Raw genomic sequence first — 17,754 nt, 5'->3', positions numbered from 1 at the left:
CTCTACATATAGAAACAGGTTTTGTTTTTGTTTTTTTACTGGTACACTGCATATGCCTACAGAAAACACAAAGTGTACAAAGTAGATATTGACACCCAATTCTGGGATGCAAAAATGTCTGCACAAAGGTTTGCAGGACTCAGACAGATGCATGACAACTTGTGTATGGAAATGCTTCAGCACAGTCAGAAAGATAAAGCCTCTTGAACCATAGCACACACCGACCTGGACAATATGTGTAGCAGGCCAGCAGTATCCCCAATATTTTATTCTTTTGTTTACACAATTTACCATGCCATAAATATTTAAGATAATTTACAACTAAAAGCCCTTAATATATAAAGATGCAACAGATTTAAATAAAAAAAAATCTTTCCTAGGTGTAAAGTGTGTACATTCTGCTCTGTGCAATGAAGTCCTCAGCAATTCAGAATATGGTGGCTTGTCATACTTATCATGTAACAGTTGCTGTAGTTTTAGTTTCCTCTGACAGGTTTATATACAGTGGTGCCCTGCAAGATGAAATTAATCCATTCCGCGAGTCTATTCGTCTTGCGGTTTTTTCGTTTTGCGAAGCACGGCTATTAGCGGCTTAGCGGCTATTAACAGCTTAGCGGCTATTAACGGCTTAGCGGCTTTAAGAAAAAGGAAACAAACTCGCAAGAACTCGCAAGACGTTTCGTCTTGCGAAGCAAGCCCATAGGGAAATTCGTCTTGCGGAACGACTCAAAAAACGGAAAACTCTTTCGTCTAGCGAGTTTTTCGTCTTGCGAGGCATTTGTCTTGCGGGGCACCACTGTACACTCAGCATGAAAGAGACAACAAATCTTCAGGATATCCAAGGGAACACAGATACAGACACACAGAAATTCAGCAGCTAAGAGGCACATGCAGATGCATGTCAATACAACTGTGAGAGGAACAGAGCCAACTCACACTCAGAACATCAGTCCACTTACATAGCCATTGGGCTAGACACAAACATGACCTGGAGTAACATAGCTGATGGCACAGCCATTACACTAATACAAGAAAATAGGTAGAACTAACCACAAACACCATTATGTGAGTGTTCTACAAACTCATTTTGTCTCTTTTATTGCCTGTGATGGTTACCGTATTTTTCGCACCATAGGACGCACCTTGTTTTAGAGAGGGGAGAACAAGAAAAAAAAATTCTCCCCCTCTCTGCCCAGCGCCCCTTCAGCGAAGCGGCAGGAGGCGCTGCGCAGAGAGGGGTAGAATTTCCCCCCTCTTGTTTTCCCGCTCTAAAACAAGGTGCCGTTTAAGGTGCGTTCAGACGGCTACCTTGGAAGCTTGGAGAGTGAGAGGGGTCGGTGCGCACCGACCCCTCTCGCTCTCCAGGCTTCAGGTTCCTTTCGACCTGCTCTTTGGGGCTGGCGGGGGGAAGCCCACCACCAGCCCCAAAGAGCAGATCAGGGAGAGGCGGAAAGGCGCAGCGGAGAGGCTCCTGCCATAGCCGCGCGTCACCTCTCCAGCCGGGAGAGGGTCGCAGGGAGCTTCTTTAGCCCCGTGCGCGCGCTCTCCCGGCTGGAGAGGTGGCGCGCAGCTAAAGAGGCTCCTGCCATAGCCGCGCATCACCTCTCCAGCCGGGAGAGGGTCGCGGGGCTATGGCGTCTTCGCTCCATAGGACGCACGCACATTTCCCCTTCATTTTTGAAGGGGAAAAAGTGCGTCCTAAAGAGCGAAAAATACGGTACTTCCTCCTGCCTTCCACACAAACAAAACAAAGCCTTCTCTATCCTTTCCTCTCATGCAATTCCATCCAACTTGCATCTCAAACATGTGCCTATAATTCTTCTGCCTCATATCCATGTTGTCTGGCTCTAGCCCTACAGACACAGTGCACTCAGTGCTCACCTTGCATGATAGCGTTGTTGATTGGTGGTGGAAAGGTGGGTGGGATTTCCACCACAGTGTGCTCTGTTTTCTTGGCAGTTTTGGGTGGATTGTTCTGGGTGGTGGGATTAGTGACAATGAGGCTGTTCTCTGGGTTTTTAGGGGGTCCAGGGCTGGATGGATTGCCAGGATTATTGGGGGTCCGGCGACTGGTAGAGTTCTGAGAGTTGGGGAGTGGTTGGTCCAAGGGAACAGGTGGGTTTGGGGGCAGGTGGCTTGGTGTGGAATTTGAGTGGCTGCCTCCTTTGGTAGGATTCTGAGGGTGGCTGATGGGATGTTGGTTTGAGGTCTCATTGGTTGCCAGCTTATTGTTCTTCATGTTGTCAATATCCTCAGCCACTGGGGGCTCCAAACGCCCCATATCCTGTTGGATTGGCCGTGTGGTGGATAGGTTTGGTCCAGGTGGAAGGCCAGAGCCTTGGTTCTCTCTGTATAATTAAAAAGAAAAAGTTTGATCACTGGTCGAAATATTTATATCAATGGGTCACTGAAATGCAACTAGGACAATAGCAAGTGGGGTTTGAAACTGCCTGCTCACGTGACAATTGCTTCATTCTAGCACAAGCATTACCTACACTCTCCACTTCTAAAGCTGCATCATCATTACCCACATGACATTGCCTTAACCCTCTAGAGCCAGACTATCTTCCTATGTGCACAAAATGCAGTTGTATTAGTCAAATTGTCCATTATTTCAGCTATTAATCTTACTCCATCTTAACTGCCTCCAGTCCAGCTTCAACCAAGTTCCCTGATGGCTATTGGCTCAATACAGCAATAGGCCAGCAGGACGGCAGGTTTAGCAAAAGAGCCTTGCTTATTTTGACCATATCCACACATGTACTAAGGGGTTAGAATCTAAACTCTCTTTCCAGAGAGGCAGATGACCTAGTCACTAATAATTTCCTCACTAGATATTCTTTACCACCTTGTGGGTTCTGAGCTGGTCTTGCTTCAGCAACATGAGCATCTGAATGTGAGATTCCTAACTCTATACTGATGTCAAACAGCCTAGTAATATTTAAAGGCAAATTGGTTCTGAGGAGGAATGGGTGCTATGAGGGAACCAGGCTCCATTGCTTCTGAGGAGTCTCCTTTCTCTCCCTACTTACTTCCTGCGCCGGTGCCGTCGCTCCTTTCCATCAGCTTCATAGGTGGACTGTGCAGTATGTCGGTGCCGTCGGCGCCTTTCTCCATCAGGCTGCTCCCCATCCACATCACCGCGTGCAGGCCTGCTCCCCTCACGATGCCGTGGCCTGCGCTCAGCTTTGCTTGTCTCCTCCCCCCCTCCCTCATCTGGTGCCCGGCGGTGAGGCCGATGCCGCCGGTGCTCCCGGTCACCATCGCCTGTACGAGGTGACCCACTTCGGCTCTCTTTGCTGCCTCGGTGCCGGCGGTGGGGGTCCAAGGCCTTGATTCGCTGTGAGTCACAGTCACCACGGTAACCACGCTCAAGGATGGCATTGTGCTCCTTGCTAGAATAGTCAATCTCATGGTATCCACTTTCCTGGTTAAAATCAATTTCCTTGCTGCTGCTCCGTGGGCGTCGTGGCTCCATGCTCCCTGAGTCAGGGCGCTCATATATGTGGGGGTCTCGGGGGTGCTCATGGTAGCGAGGTGGCTTTCTCAGGAACTCTTCAGGCCGCTGCTGTCCAAAGTGGGGGTCCAAGGGTGGCTCACTGGGACGTGTCTTGTTAGTGTTGTTATTTCGATTCTCCTGAGGATCTACCACTAGTGGCCGGTCTAAGTGGGTTTTCATATCTGGTCGCATTTGGCGGGCAAATGTGACCTTCCAGCGATCCTCAGGGTCCAGTTCATTGTATAGTGCCTCCCGGCTTGCCAACAAGTTTTGCTTCCGCATCTCACTTGTCCGTTGCTCCCACACTGATTTAGCGCCCTTCTGGTTCTTTTGCTGCTCTTTCCTGAAGACAAAACAGAAACAGTTCCTTGAAATGCACGCCTGGCAAAACCAAGACCATCTCACACACCATCCTCAAGGACGCCAATTTTCCTGCTCTGGTTCTGACTTTCTGGCGTTCCTATTAAATCAATCTGTATCCAGCCAATTAATCATTCCTTTCAGATGCAGTCAGGCTATGCCTGCAGAGCATAATGCAATCCAAAGAATTGTGAAGTTGCAAAAGATCCTAGAGTAAAACTCTCCACTTATACGTGCTGTTGGCAATGCTGGAAGCAGCATGGAACCCCAAAGGCAGAATTTGGTTTACATGCTGCTTCTGGCATGGACAGGAATGAATGTTGTACATTAATCCAGATGTGTGCAGACATGACTCGGCCCAGCTGCTGACACTACAGCTCTTCTTCCTGATTCTGCTGTTCACCGGGGCAAGACAGCAAACAGCAGGTTAAAACAGAAGAGCAACTGTGGCTGAACTTCTTTCCTAGCACTTGCTTTGGCCATTTACTCTTCCCTAGCTATTCTATCACCACCACACATGCCATATTGATTCCTCTCTAGGAAATGTTGGAAGGTCAGCTTGGACTTAGGCAACTATTCATTATTCATACAGACTTTACTCCTCCTACTTTTACTTGCAGAAACCCCTATTAGAAGATGCACAAACTAGAGTAAGAGTTTGTATCATTTCTCTTTATAGTGTCCTCTTTGGGCATGCAAGAAGCCAGCACTTTCTGCTAGAAGGCTAGGGCTGGTGAGGGCCAACTTCTCCTTCCATAAGCAAGTGTTCCTCACAGTTTACAGGACTCAAACTGTCCCTACTCGCCCCCCAGGGAACCTTTTACTGAGATCCAGAGCTACATGTAAGCCTGCCCTGCTTTGCATTTGTGAAACAGAAACCCAGGGGTCATGTGGGGCTGAGGTAAATCAAGACAACACTTACGCTGCTATTGACATGTTGGCTGCAGACAGAGGGCTCACTTCTGCTACTTCCTTTGCTTTCTGGAGGGCAAGTTTCTGGCTGGCAGCTTCTTCTTCTTCTTGCTCATCCTGTGAAGCCCATACATTAGAGTTGAGTTGCCACTGCCCTGAGGTTTAGTGCCCATATCCATGTGTCTGAGCGTGGGAGGGGGGCACTTAATGTTCATGAGGAAATGCCAGTTCCACTAAGCTAACCGTAACAGTTGCTTTTGCAACTGTCCTGTGATTCCTTTCCCAATCACAGAAAGGGCTGAATTGCCTCTTTCATCACAGAAATGTGATTCCAACAGAGCAAGGATGGCAAACCTGTAGCCCTCCAGGTGTTGTTGAATTAACTGCTCCCATCATCCCTAGCCATTGGCTGTGCTGGCTGGGAGGCTAATGGGAATTTGAGTCCACAATAGCTGGAGGGCTACTGATTAGCTACCCTGGCAGTAACAGGACAGAGACAGCGGCCTGTTCATGAAAGAAAGAGGTTCAAAATACCATTTTAGGCATAATTACACAAGAGTTAGGATGCATCCAGACAGCAGCTTCTCCCAAATGACTGTAAGGTTAAACTGAAAGTATCTGTAGGAAGAAGGATCAGCTAGCACCAGGTTTTAACACAATTAGTCACTGGTTTAGACTATCACCTGTGCCAACCCTTGGACTGACAGCAATCAGAAAATGAAGCAGAGGGAAGCCATTCACCTACACAATCCTGTTTTCAGTATACAGGAAACCCAGCCCTGTAATCACCCCATTCAATAAGCATGTCTCCCTGTAGCCCCAGTTTTCCCAGTGGTGGTGAAGTAATCCCACCTTGGTGAGCTCCTGAGCGTTGGCAAGATTATCCACTGCGATAGCCAAGAATACATTGAGCAAAGTGTCTGAATGTTGAGAGTCAAGGCAAAACCAAAAGCAGTTCTAGTTTCATTTTCACTTGTCTACCTGAAGAGTTGTCAAATGCTTGGTTTCCCTTGCAGGGTTTCCCCAAAATGGTTAGCCAGACTGCAGAGTTAACAGAATTAGTCACCCAAACCTAATGCCTATTTCAGCACCAGTGGTTCATCTTATTCCACAACTCCCTTTGGAAGAAGTGTCCCAAATGAGTGTAATTTCAAGATTTATAAAGGGGACCTTTTATTTTAGCATGTAAAGTACTGACTTTACCATTTCTCAGTCCCAGTACCGACAGACTGGAATTTCTCCATCATTGTAAACAGATGGAAACAAGTTCAACTGAGGATGTATTTCCCCAACCATGTAACACATTCAACAGTAAAGATGGAAGAACCACCAAAGAATCCTCGTTCCCAGACACCTCCTGCTTTTATAACCAGTAGTTATCGCCTCAGAGTTCATAATCTAGTCCCATAAACATATGAGAACTATAATATTTCTCAACAAAGGATACAGTTACCAAACAAAGTCAGTACAATGAAATAGACTGAGAACATCATTCCTGTATCGACACCGCCCTGAGATTGGATACCATCGTACATTACTTCGTTCCAGTCTTCACCAGTCAGGATCTGAAATATGCAATATATAACTAGAAATTCCAGATGAAATTGATAGATTCCTCAGCTGAGTCAATGGTAGTACTGGAAAGGGAATTCATTATTGATCAAACAGGGCCAGAACTTAAATAGAAGATTCTGAAGAGGTTTTTCATGTAATCTACTACCTTCTAATGTAAGTAAGTGTTTTATTCTGATGCTGAATAGTGCTCCGTGTCATGGTTTGTTTCACTAGAGTTTCTTCCATTTGAAATGTTTTTATCTACCAGACTTCTAGAATGCTTTTTCAACAGAATTCAAGGCAATTAAACAAATCAAGACATGCAATATTCAAATTAATTCAGCGGCACAAACTAAAAGGAATGCAGCAAGGAACAATTGGTCACTTGCTTCTTGTTTATAGAAAAAAAAGTAAAAGAGTGGCAAGAATTCTCAGGTTTAAAACAAAGATATTCTAATGATGCAAACCTACATACAATTATCCAAGATATATTTCTATGAATAATCCTGCTTACTCCAATGCACATACAAAAACAAAAGAACACAAAGAGTGGCAATAAATACACTTCTGAAAGTATGAGCACCCCAATCCTAAGGGGCTGATTCAGCAGTTCTACAACCCAAGTCTCTAAAATTCAACTATCACCCCAACTCCAGGCTGCCAGATTTTGTGACATTTTTGTTGCTACATCACTATCCAATTTAATGTGAATAATCTATGACAACTAACAGAAGAGAAGAACTGCTGCTATGTGGACTTTTTGGACATATCAGCACATAATCCCAGCTCAGGTGGTTACCCTACATGAGACTCATTCCAGGGACAGAAAGACAAACAGGACAGGGAATGCAGCAGTGGCGTAGCGTGGATTGTCAGCACCCGGGGCAAGGCAAGTAATTTGCGCCCCCTAACCCGTGGATTTTAGTAGGGGCAGAGAGCTGCGAGTGCGAGCGCGCCCCCCCCCCAGATGTTGCGCCCGGTGCGACCGGCCCCCCCTGCACCCCCTACACTACGCCACTGGAATGCAGCCTCCTTCCCATTCCCCCTGCATACCTGAAATACTGTCATTATTGCTGCTGGGAAAGTGTCAAAGTTGGTCGGAGGGGTTCCATCATCAAAATTGAACCTGAGCAAGAGAAACACCAATCCAACAGAAACAGAGATGTTAGTTACAGATCCTAAGGAACTTCAACTCTTTCCATCTTAGTCAGCTCGCATCCGAATCCTAGCTTTGCATGCTAAAGGAACTGCAGATACCACAGAAATGTGGGCAGTTGTGTGAATCTTGATTTTGTGTGTGTGTGTGTGTGTGTGTGTGTGTGTGTAGAGAGAGAGAGAGAAAGAAAGAGAGAGAGACATCACAGACTCTCCAAGTCTAGCAAAAACATTGTAGCTGTGGGCAGAGATGAGTTTCTAGCATCAGGGTCCCTAGAAGAAATTGGAGAGGAACCCTAGCTTATTGATTCCCTATTTGATTTCTCCATTCTAAAGCTGATCAAAAGCAGGAGCTTTCTAGAAAGACCGTAGAGATTCTGGCTATATGTGTGTGCATGCATGGATGTGTGGAATACTTCTATATTACTACAGATATGAGTATCTGCGTACTCCAGCTCTTCCTATTACCAAAATGAGTTGTGATGAGTTAGTGTGATGCCCAAGTGGAACAATGCCCAAGACTTGGGATGGGTTCAGACACCACAATCCTCATCTGATAGACCATAGTTTATGCAAGCGGTAACAAGCTTTGTGCCTGTGCTTTCCCCATTCCCTCTTGAGTTTTAGTGCTTACAGCCTGGCTTGCTAAACCACAATTTCTTGTGGCATGTGAACCAGTCAACTGTGCTTTAAGCACTGTCTACAAAGTAGGCTATGAAATCAGGATCTGATATCGTGAGTGACATCATGAAAAAAGGTAGTTTAACAAGTCAGGATATTAACATCAAAGAGGATACAGAAAGCAGGGAAGCAAGGGGCAGGAGGGAGTGTGCAGGTACAAACCTTAACCATGGTTTCAAAGGCCATTATTGTGACATCTGAACAGGGCCCAAGTATTCACTCTAAGGATGTTGCAGGAAATGTCACCCCCCCCAGCTTTTCCCATTACTCACTGGCCCCCAAAGAGTTGCATTCCCAAAAGGGCAAAGACGACTATGAACAGGAAGAGGAGGAAAAGGAGGCTGATGATGGACTTCATGGAGTTCAGCAGAGATACGACTAGGTTTCGTAGGGAAGCCCAGTACCTGTCAAGAGAATCTACATGTGAGCTAGCAGGAAAATCTGTCTTCTAGGGCCACACATCATATAGCAAACATTCATTCCAGGGGTCACATGATAGAAAGGATATTTCCACTCAGGCCTGGTGAAGGCTGTCAGGATGCAAGATCATAATTTAGCTAGCTTCAGCTGCTACAAACAATATATGTGTAATCCACAATAATTAATACAAAATAACATTTTCTTGCATATTGTTGCTAATTTGGATATGTCGACGACCTGCAACTGCAACTCTTGATAAGATAGAGGTTTTGTCTTGTTTTGTTTCATTTTTAAAAATCAAATTATTTTACTACTGAACCACTTGTTCTGACCTGTTTTGGGAACTGGCAGTAACTAAAGGTGGACTAGATTCAGGTAGGGATATCTGAAGAAGAATAATCTGTAGATATCTGAAGAAGTGTGCATGCACACAAAAGCTTATACCTAGAACAAACTTAGTTGGTCTCTAAGGTGCTACTGGACAATTTTTAATTTTTTTTAAAGGTGGACTAGTGCTTTATTTATTTCATGACATTTTTACCTTACCCTTCCTCCAAGTAGCTTGGGGCAACGTATATAGTTCTCTCTCTTCCATTTTATCCTTACAAAAACCTTCTGAAGTAGGTCAGGTGAGGAGACAAAGACTAACCCAAAGACATCCAGAGAACTACATGGCAGAGAGGGGATCTGGTGCCAGTCCAATGTTCTAAGCACTGCTCCTCTGAAACATTTTCTCTGCCTTTTCTATTGCAAACAATTCAAATTCAATATTATTTCCTAAACTCTTTTCATTCAATAAGACTTCTCCCAGTCCTAACTTATAGTGACATCCTTTGCTTCATCTCCATCCTTTGGGTAACCCAGCAACAGTATATTTACAGCGAATTTTTATATGCCAGTTTTTACAGGGAAATGCAACTGTGGTCATCTTGTAAAGTCATCTTTACTGTTAGAGAAATTAATGACTATATACAAAGGCAGCTATCTCCTGATCCATATACAGATGGCTTCCACCAAGCACATTAATGCTTCCTGGTATTTCTTAAACTGATGTACACTCCAACGGTATTTAGCTTTTGCTGCCTGCTGGCTGAAGATTCCTTTTTAGATAGAATGAAGCAAACCATCAAAACAAGGGATTGTTTATTTTATTTGTTTGATGTTTCGCTTCCATCCAAATGCCTCTCCCTTTGGACACAGAGGACGTGGCAGTTTCAGCAGTGAAAGGAACATTCTGCAGATCGCAGTTTCATTGTAAATATATGCAGAAAGTTGTTCTTATAGATGCAGCAGGACGAAGAAACCTTCTTAAGCTAAATTTAGATATTTCAATTGCTCTAAATAATTATTTGTTTTTGACAATGTAAAATATATGCTTGCAGAACAAATTGCAGATTTCCAGTGTGTAAGAACATATACATACAGCGGTACCTCGGGTTAAGTACTTAATTCGTTCCGGAGGTCCATTCTTAACCTGAAACTGTTCTTAACCTGAAGCACCACTTTAGCTAATTGAGCCTCCTGCTGCCGCCACGCCGCCGGAACATGATTTCTATTCTCATCCTGAAGCAAAGTTCTTAACCCAAGGTACTATTTCTGGGTTAGCGGAGTCTGTAACCTGAAGCGTATGTAACCTGAAGCGTATGTAACCTGAGGTACCACTGTATTTGTATGCAACACTGTGTACACACACACAACTGCACAAGTAAGCACATGTTGGGACATGTACAAACAGCACACTCAGTCTTCCTGCCAATTAATTCATGCACATACACTTAGGACACTGATATAAAACAACAACAACTTACTTTGTGACTTTGAAAATACGCAGTAACCTGAGAGCTCGTAAGACGCTGATCCCAAAGGAGGTGCCAGGCTTTACCACAGCCCAGATCACCTCAAAGATGCTCCCAATGATAACCTACCGAAAACCAAGTTAATGAGTTTAGTAATACACTATTATAGGTTATGCTTTAGACAATTTTTGCCAGCATTCATGGACACAGACACACACAGAGGATTACTCATCCATCTACTTAAGCCTGTATACTCCATATGCTTAGGGAGAGTGCTTATAGCACATGCCTTATGTGTAGAAGACCACAGGCTCAGTCCCTGGCACCTCCAGGCAAAAGGATTGGCTGTCTGGTGATGGATGAGACCTATGCCTGAAATCCTAGAGAGCTGCTGCCAGTTAGAAGAGACAACACTGGACTAGATGGGCAAATATCAAGATTTGAAAAATAAGAACAGCATGAAGCTGTGGCATTGAAAAATGCATTATCTTGCTAAAATCCTAGACATCTGGTAATCCTAACTCCAGCTCATAAACATGCAGCAAACTACAAAGCTTTCTCCAGCTATCATATAATAATAACACATTGCATCTGCTCACTCCACAATTAGACTTAGGATCGCTAAGCATAAAAGTTCAAAACATATGTCAGACATACCTAATCATAATATTGGCTGTGAGCAGGAAGTTGCTTTTTGTTACTGTTTCTTGAACACCTGGTGTCTTGGCTGGCAGGGTTCAAACAGTAATCAAGCTGTTCAAGCTCAAGTTTTGAGAATGGACCAACCTGGCTTCAATGTGAGAGCACATCCAGTTTGTAAATATATCATGATGCAAAATGCAGCTTCCAGTCATATAGATGACCAAAGCAGAAGGTGATTTTGCTACCCAAGTAGGTCAAGCAGCAGGGTCAGTAAATCCTAGATTTGTTAGGAACCATCTGAATCTATCTATCATCTATCTATCTATCATCTATCTATCTATCTATCTATCTATCTATCTATCTATCATCTATATCTATCTATCATCTATCTATCATCTATCTATCATCTATCTAATCTATCTATCTTTCTATCATCTATCTATCTATCTATCTATCTATCTATCTATCATCTATCTATCTATTTTATCTAATTTTTTTATTTATTGCACTTCTATACTGTTCTTCATTGCTAGAAGCAATTCAAGATTGATATAAGAAGAGGCTTGACAACCATATGTCAGGAGTGCTCTGATGGTGTTTCCTGCTTGGCAGGGGGTTGGACTCGATGGCCCTTGTGGTCTCTTCCAACTCTATGATTCTATGATTCTATGATCTATTAAAAGTAAAGTTCATAACGCACAATTCACCCTGATGTTAAAAGTCCAACTGGCAACAAAAGCACAACAATGGTGTCAGTAGTACAGTACTTCATGGTGGACTTGGCTACACCTGGGACCATTCCACAGGGACAGGTTTATGTTTTGTAGGTATGGGATACTTCCCAATAACATCTGGAGCAAAGATGTTCATGAGAGAGCTGGCTCATCTGCATGCTAGTGTGCCTTCACCTACGTAGCTGAGTGCATGATCTAAGAGAGTGGTTGTAGTCTGATACTAGAGCACGCAACAAGAGAAGTCCTGTCATGTCAGAGAGACTTACAGCACAGTCGAAGCAGTTGAAGGATGAGTGAAAGTAAGGCCGCGTTCCGAGCCCATACATTTTTATAAACATTTCGGACATAAAGAGCCCTAAGAAAATGAATTCTGCATAGTCTGAAACAAACAGAGAAATAGGGAGAGGTACAGGGTCAGAGCCAAGCTCTTCCGTATGACAAAATGACCCCCCCATCTGTTTCCACAGCACGAACCACCCCTCACTCAACCTTTAATGATCCCCCACTTTATTAAACAGAAGCAGCCTCTCTTGGTGTTCCCTAGATGAAAGAAGCCAAAATACATAGTAGTTATTGTTTGAAAAACTGCTAACACCTACTAGAGACCTAGAAGGATCCTATGGAGAACCTAAGCACAATAGACCAGGGGTGGGAAACTGCAAGCTCAGGGCCCAAAGCTGGCCTCTCTTTCTGGCCCTTGGGGTTTTTGCTTGGATGGAATGCATCCTTGAACTCTGATAATGCCTCTTGCTCACCTGAATGGGGAAGACAGAGAGGTGTTTGAGGGTGTATGGAAACTAGCCTACTGTAGAAAGGTAAAAATTACATTTATTACTCCCTCCTTCCTGGCCCTGCCCACCACTGGCATGTGGACCTTGGAAGGATGCCTAGATTGCAGTGGGCAGCCTTCAGGCTGAAAAAGGTTCACCACCCCTGCTCTAGAACATGAAAGGTCCCTTACAGCACAATCCTATACAGGCTTACTGAAAAGTAAGTCCTGTTGAGCTCAATGAGACGTACTCCCAAGTAAGCATGCATAGCATAGGAGCCTTTGTTTACAATTTCCTTGCATCACAACAAGCTTAGATTTCTTTCTCATGAACTGAGAAACATCAGCAATTATCATCTGCTGTAACAATAAGTGCTGAGATAAAGAAATAGACCCGCATCAGAATTATGATGCTCTTCCAGCCCAGCACAGGAAAGGACTCCTGGGGCGGCAGGGTAGGGACACACAACCTAGAAGGCATAAATGGTCTTAAAATAGTGATCAAACAGCAACCTTCCTGTCAGAATTAAAAAATATAATCCAGAAGTCATACGTCTTCATGACCTAGTTCTCATTGAGGTTGGTAAATTTGGGACTGGGCTGCATTCCTTCAGACTGCAGGTGGGAGTCACATGACTGAATGCTCCTCCATACTGAAATTAAAATAAAGTAAAATCCTGTGAACGGAAGACTAAAAATGGGTTGTTTCCGCACTAATGCTCTTTATTGCTGCTGAGCATTTTTCTTCAGTCTGTTGGTAAAGGTGGAACCAGATATAAAAGAGAGGTTCAACATAATATGGTGATGTATTATACAGCAATTTCCTTCCCATAGCAGAGATCAAAGGATACCTTCTGAATTAAAATATATTTGAGTATAAATAAAAATAAATAAAACCAAACAACAATATCCAGGAGTTGAAGTTAATACAGAGGCTAACTTTAAAAGAGAGTTTAATCACACGGACCTCATACAGAATCCATTATCACTGTCTTGTAACTGGCTATGCCTCTGATAAATGTCCATGGCTAAAGGAGGATGGGCCTATTATAGTAAAAACTGAACAAGCTTCCCTAACTCCTACTAGACAAGGATCAGGAGGGGCTCCCCATGTAAAATGAAAGTACAGGGGCTCTAGTACTCACAGAGGAAGTCAGATAGCCACTCTGGCTGGTCGTAGTGTACTATAGCAACACACAAAGTGTTGAGAGCTACCAGACTGAGGACTGTCCAGTAAAAGGCCTGAGTTTTGACAATTCGACGGATATAGAAACGCAACCTCCGCTCCTTTTTGTGAAATAAAGTAGCATTTTCCAGCTTGGCACTTTTGATGCTGGCTCGAGCAAAGGGTGAACCTGGCAAGAAGAGACAAAGATTAGAAAGAGAAAGGTCTTAGGGCATTTAACCTACCAAAACTGGCTCAACCCTGTGGTCTATCCAACCCAGTATCCTTTCTGTGAAAATGACAGCACATAAAGTACCACAGGAAAGTCTCTGGCCCTGCACTAGGTAGATGTGGAATATATCTCATTGCCGGTAAGGTCTCATCTCGATCCTCAATAGGCATAACCAACTATAGCCCTCTATTAGGAAGAAGTCTTCTCATCTTTACAGAGCGTGGCCTCATCAGCTACATTTGTCCTGAAGAGGATCACCAGGTGCGCCTTCTTTGCTGCTCACAAGATATTTGATGCTGGTCATAGCCAAATAACTTCTATTAAGCATGACAGCAAAGGCCTCCCTGGCCTGGTATGCTGCCGCCAACAATAGCCACACCTCTGAAGTAAACAGTGTACAAGAAGCAATATGGTGGCCTGTCATTCACGGTTTGCCTTCCAAGCACTGTCCTATGCAACAGAAAGACTGACAAGATTCCACAGAAGGTGCTAGTGGTTGCAGACTTGCAATTAAGAATGCCAGTTGGTACAGTAACTGCTGCTTGTTATAAGGAGCAGCACTAGAAATGTGATCGGGTCTCTGACAGAGTAGCAGCACTTGCATGTGCCCAAACACACATTTGTTGCAGTCTGCTAACATTTATATTTACTTAGTTATGTATTTTAAGCCTCCTCCTAGGGAATGGCCCTCACACTGTTCTTCTGCTAGTGGACCAAGACCTGCTACCGGGCCATGCCCTGATCTCGGGTAAGTAGCAACAAAGATGAGCATCATACACATAGATGGTAACGAATTAGTAAGTAGGTCCCCAAATGTATGTCTGGATGAATGGTAGGCACCGAGTCTGAAATGGTAGGTGACTCTTGCACCTCACCCCACCCCACCATGCCTATTTGACCTACCCACTGAGGAGATGTCAGCCAGCGGGTCATCTGCTTCCTCTGGGTTCAGCAGATCTGTCTTGCTTTTCTTGATTGTGGCCCTCCGAAGAGCTCCAACAATAGGAACATCGTAAGAAAAACAGACATTATCCTCAAGGTCCCTTGATTAGACTCATCAGAATCAAAAGATATTTATTTATTTTTACTTATTTTGTTTTAAGAATTTATAAACCACCTAATATAGAGTACCTAAGCCAGGGTGGTGATATTCAGGCCCAGAGGCTGCCTATGGCTCTCTAGCCCTCTCTATCTGACCCTCGGGAATCTCCACATGCTGCACCAATCACCAGTCCTGCTTTGCCTCCTCCTCAAGCCCTTTTCCCTACCTGGAAAATGTCTTCATGGCTCTTGCTTGCTTGGAGGATGGAAAAATGGGGAGGAGGTATAGAAACCTCTGCTGTTGCATGTGGCTGGAATAAACTCTACTGTATAAAAAGAAGAGGCTCACTTATTGCGCCAGCTACCCCTGGCATTTGGCTGACACGGCTGCAACCAACAGGTTGAGAAATGTTTCCCACTCCTGATCTAAGCAGTGAAAAGGGCACAGAGATCACCACAGGCTACCTCAGGCTGCCAACATTTTTGGGCCTGTTAACACAGTTGGAGTTTTGACAGAGTGCTGTGGGGACCAACCCCTCTGGCTATTTCTTTCCCACCTCCCTCTCTTGGTAAATCTCCATCCCCAGATGTGTGCATGTAGGCAGACTTTACTTTTCCATGAGATCTGGAAAAAAGTCAGATCCATTAGAATTAAAACAGACCTTCCTGAAATTGTATGATTTTACATGGGGTCCCCAAATAACCCATCATCAAACTAAAGCTTAGATTGGTGGTCTGCACAGTAAAGATCACTTTTCTGGTGCTTACCAGCACCGCAGAAACACTGATCCAGGGAACAGATCCTCATGGACCCTCGTGATTTTTACATAGGATGACACCAAGACTACTAACAAACCACAGAACACATTTTGGGACACAGGTGTGGCCTATGATTTGATGGCAGTTTTGAGGGAATTACAATCAAGTGATGTACAAATTTTATGAAATATATACATACATTTAAAAATATGCTTGTCCATAACATTTAATGTATTGGATCCAGGTATCTTTGTGCCATGACACAGCTGGAAAGAACTGTATTCATTATTTTTATGGTTCAGCCAATGAAGCAGACATGATCTGTGACTTGGTAGTGGCTTTAAGAAGGGGAACCTATGAGGAAAGTATGCAGTTTCAGGAAGACCTGTTTTATTGGATCCAGTGTGTGTGTGTACTCATAAGCGAGCACACATGCCTTCTCTCTCTCTCTGGCACCCAATTCTCTCTCTTCTCCCCTCCCTGTCTAGCCACTCGAACTCGATTTTCCTCTCCCCCGTCTTCTAGTTTGTTCCCCTTTCCCTCCTGCCCTCTCCCTTTACATTTTGGGTTAATCTGCTTTCTGTTCAGCAATCAGGCTCTGAACTGAACTTTGAACAAGCACATCAAAAGGAAAAAGAAAGGGGGAAAGAACACTAGCCTTCCTGCTCCCCCCTTCAGCTATATGTTCTTCTCAAGGATGGGAAAGGTAACCACTCTCTCCACCTCATGGTGAAGGAGATATGGAGCGAGAGCAAGTAAGATCTCAGAGGCTTTGTGGACACCAGCAAAATTTCAAGGACCTGTAGGCACCACATTGGTGACCCCATAGTTCATGCCCTTTCCCCACTCACCTAATTGGGAGCAAGTGGAAGCAAAGTAGACCGAACCACTTTCGATTCCCTGCTCACCTACTGAGGACCAACCTAGATGCTACATGTTAACGTCCTTTTTAAAAACCCTGACAGTCCTTTGTTTGTGGAAAAGCATATTTGAGAGGCAGTAGTTCAGAGAGGTAAAAGCAAGGAGAGGAAGTTTAAACCATTTTTACACACAATTTCCCCCTCCAAATCACCCGCAACTATACCCTTAAGGAACTTTACATCCTGAAGGGTTACAGATATACAAGGGTAAACATGCATCTGGAGTGGGAAAATAGCAAGTAAGGAGAGAATTAACATTTATCCACACCTTCCCACCTGTAATTGCTCCTTCTTGAACCTGCTTTCCCATAAATAAAGCAGTCACAAAGATTTACAAACATGCACTTACAAGTAACATTTGGCCCTAATTTCATGACTGATCTAAAGTATGGACCTAGGTCTCCAGGACCTTTAGTCTATCCACTTTACCACACCAGCAGAAAAAACAGGTCCCTCTACTAGGGTAGAAGACCTTTCTACAATGATACCACCTGTTGGAATAAGCCAAAATTTTTGTATGATTTTCAGCTCTTGTTTTCAGGCTCATGGCCCAGTTAACCACAGTTGCTGTATTTCCATTGCTTGAATGTAACAATCCTTATACAGTCCATAATCAAAGTAGATCAAGCCCACATCCCAATGTGACTGGTAGCTTGCTGCTTCCCTCCTGCTCCCGCATGAAATAGTCTGTAGAAGACGGTGGCTTACCATCAAAGGGGTGACGAGGCTCTCCTTCTATATCATCTTCAGCCAGGATCACTTCTTCTAAGACAAATGTGCGAAATTAAACTATGGGCGGCATTAAGCTTTGCAGGAGGCAAGTGAGGCAAATGCATCAAAGAAGAGATGGGTAGCTCCAGAACATGTTTGGGCAGACAGTTGCCCTAAGAAACCCACCTCTCATGAAATGAAAAGGGAAGCCAAGTGAACAAACTAACTTGGGCAGGAACCTGTGAAAGGAAGGGCAGCTTTCTTATTTGGCCTTGGGGATGTTTTTACATACACCCGAATATGTATCACAGGAATTCTCAAAATGTCTCCCTATTATCCACATATTGTTTTTTTAATACCACTCATGAAACTAAGGGGTGACCACCCACACGCTGCGCTGGTCA

The 17,754-nt window shown here is 44.1% G+C and overlaps 1 protein-coding gene across 15 annotated transcripts in view; it reads right to left on the bottom strand.

Annotated features, from left to right (window-relative positions):
• Nucleotides 1-17,754, bottom strand: part of CACNA1A (calcium voltage-gated channel subunit alpha1 A) — a 258,043-nt gene that overhangs the window by 97,045 nt on the left and 143,244 nt on the right. For 9 of the 15 annotated variants that reach the window (XM_080996993.1, XM_080996986.1, XM_080997000.1 and 6 more), the window contains 12 exons: nucleotides 17,350-17,404; nucleotides 14,823-14,920; nucleotides 13,668-13,877; nucleotides 12,020-12,132; nucleotides 10,390-10,502; nucleotides 8,434-8,565; nucleotides 7,379-7,451; nucleotides 6,219-6,336; nucleotides 5,624-5,691; nucleotides 4,782-4,888; nucleotides 3,033-3,842; nucleotides 1,882-2,348 (listed from right to left, as the gene is read on the bottom strand). In XM_080996993.1, the coding sequence (XP_080853119.1) occupies nucleotides 1,882-2,348; nucleotides 3,033-3,842; nucleotides 4,782-4,888; nucleotides 5,624-5,691; nucleotides 6,219-6,336; nucleotides 7,379-7,451; nucleotides 8,434-8,565; nucleotides 10,390-10,502; nucleotides 12,020-12,132; nucleotides 13,668-13,877; nucleotides 14,823-14,920; nucleotides 17,350-17,404 (2,364 nt within the window). Of the gene's footprint in view, nucleotides 1-1,881; nucleotides 2,349-3,032; nucleotides 3,843-4,781; nucleotides 4,889-5,623; nucleotides 5,692-6,218; nucleotides 6,337-7,378; nucleotides 7,452-8,433; nucleotides 8,566-10,389; nucleotides 10,503-12,019; nucleotides 12,133-13,667; nucleotides 13,878-14,822; nucleotides 14,921-17,347; nucleotides 17,405-17,754 lie in introns of all 15 variants that reach the window. The other 6 variants (XM_080996998.1, XM_080996997.1, XM_080996995.1 and 3 more) reach the window with 5 other exon arrangements.

The sequence above is a fragment of the Podarcis pityusensis genome (genome assembly GCF_964106645.2).
Source record: "Podarcis pityusensis genome assembly, chromosome: 2".
Taxonomy (NCBI): Eukaryota; Metazoa; Chordata; class Lepidosauria; order Squamata; family Lacertidae; genus Podarcis; species Podarcis pityusensis.
The sequence above is the reverse complement of the archived record's forward strand: the minus strand, read 5'-3'. Positions and strand labels throughout refer to the sequence as shown.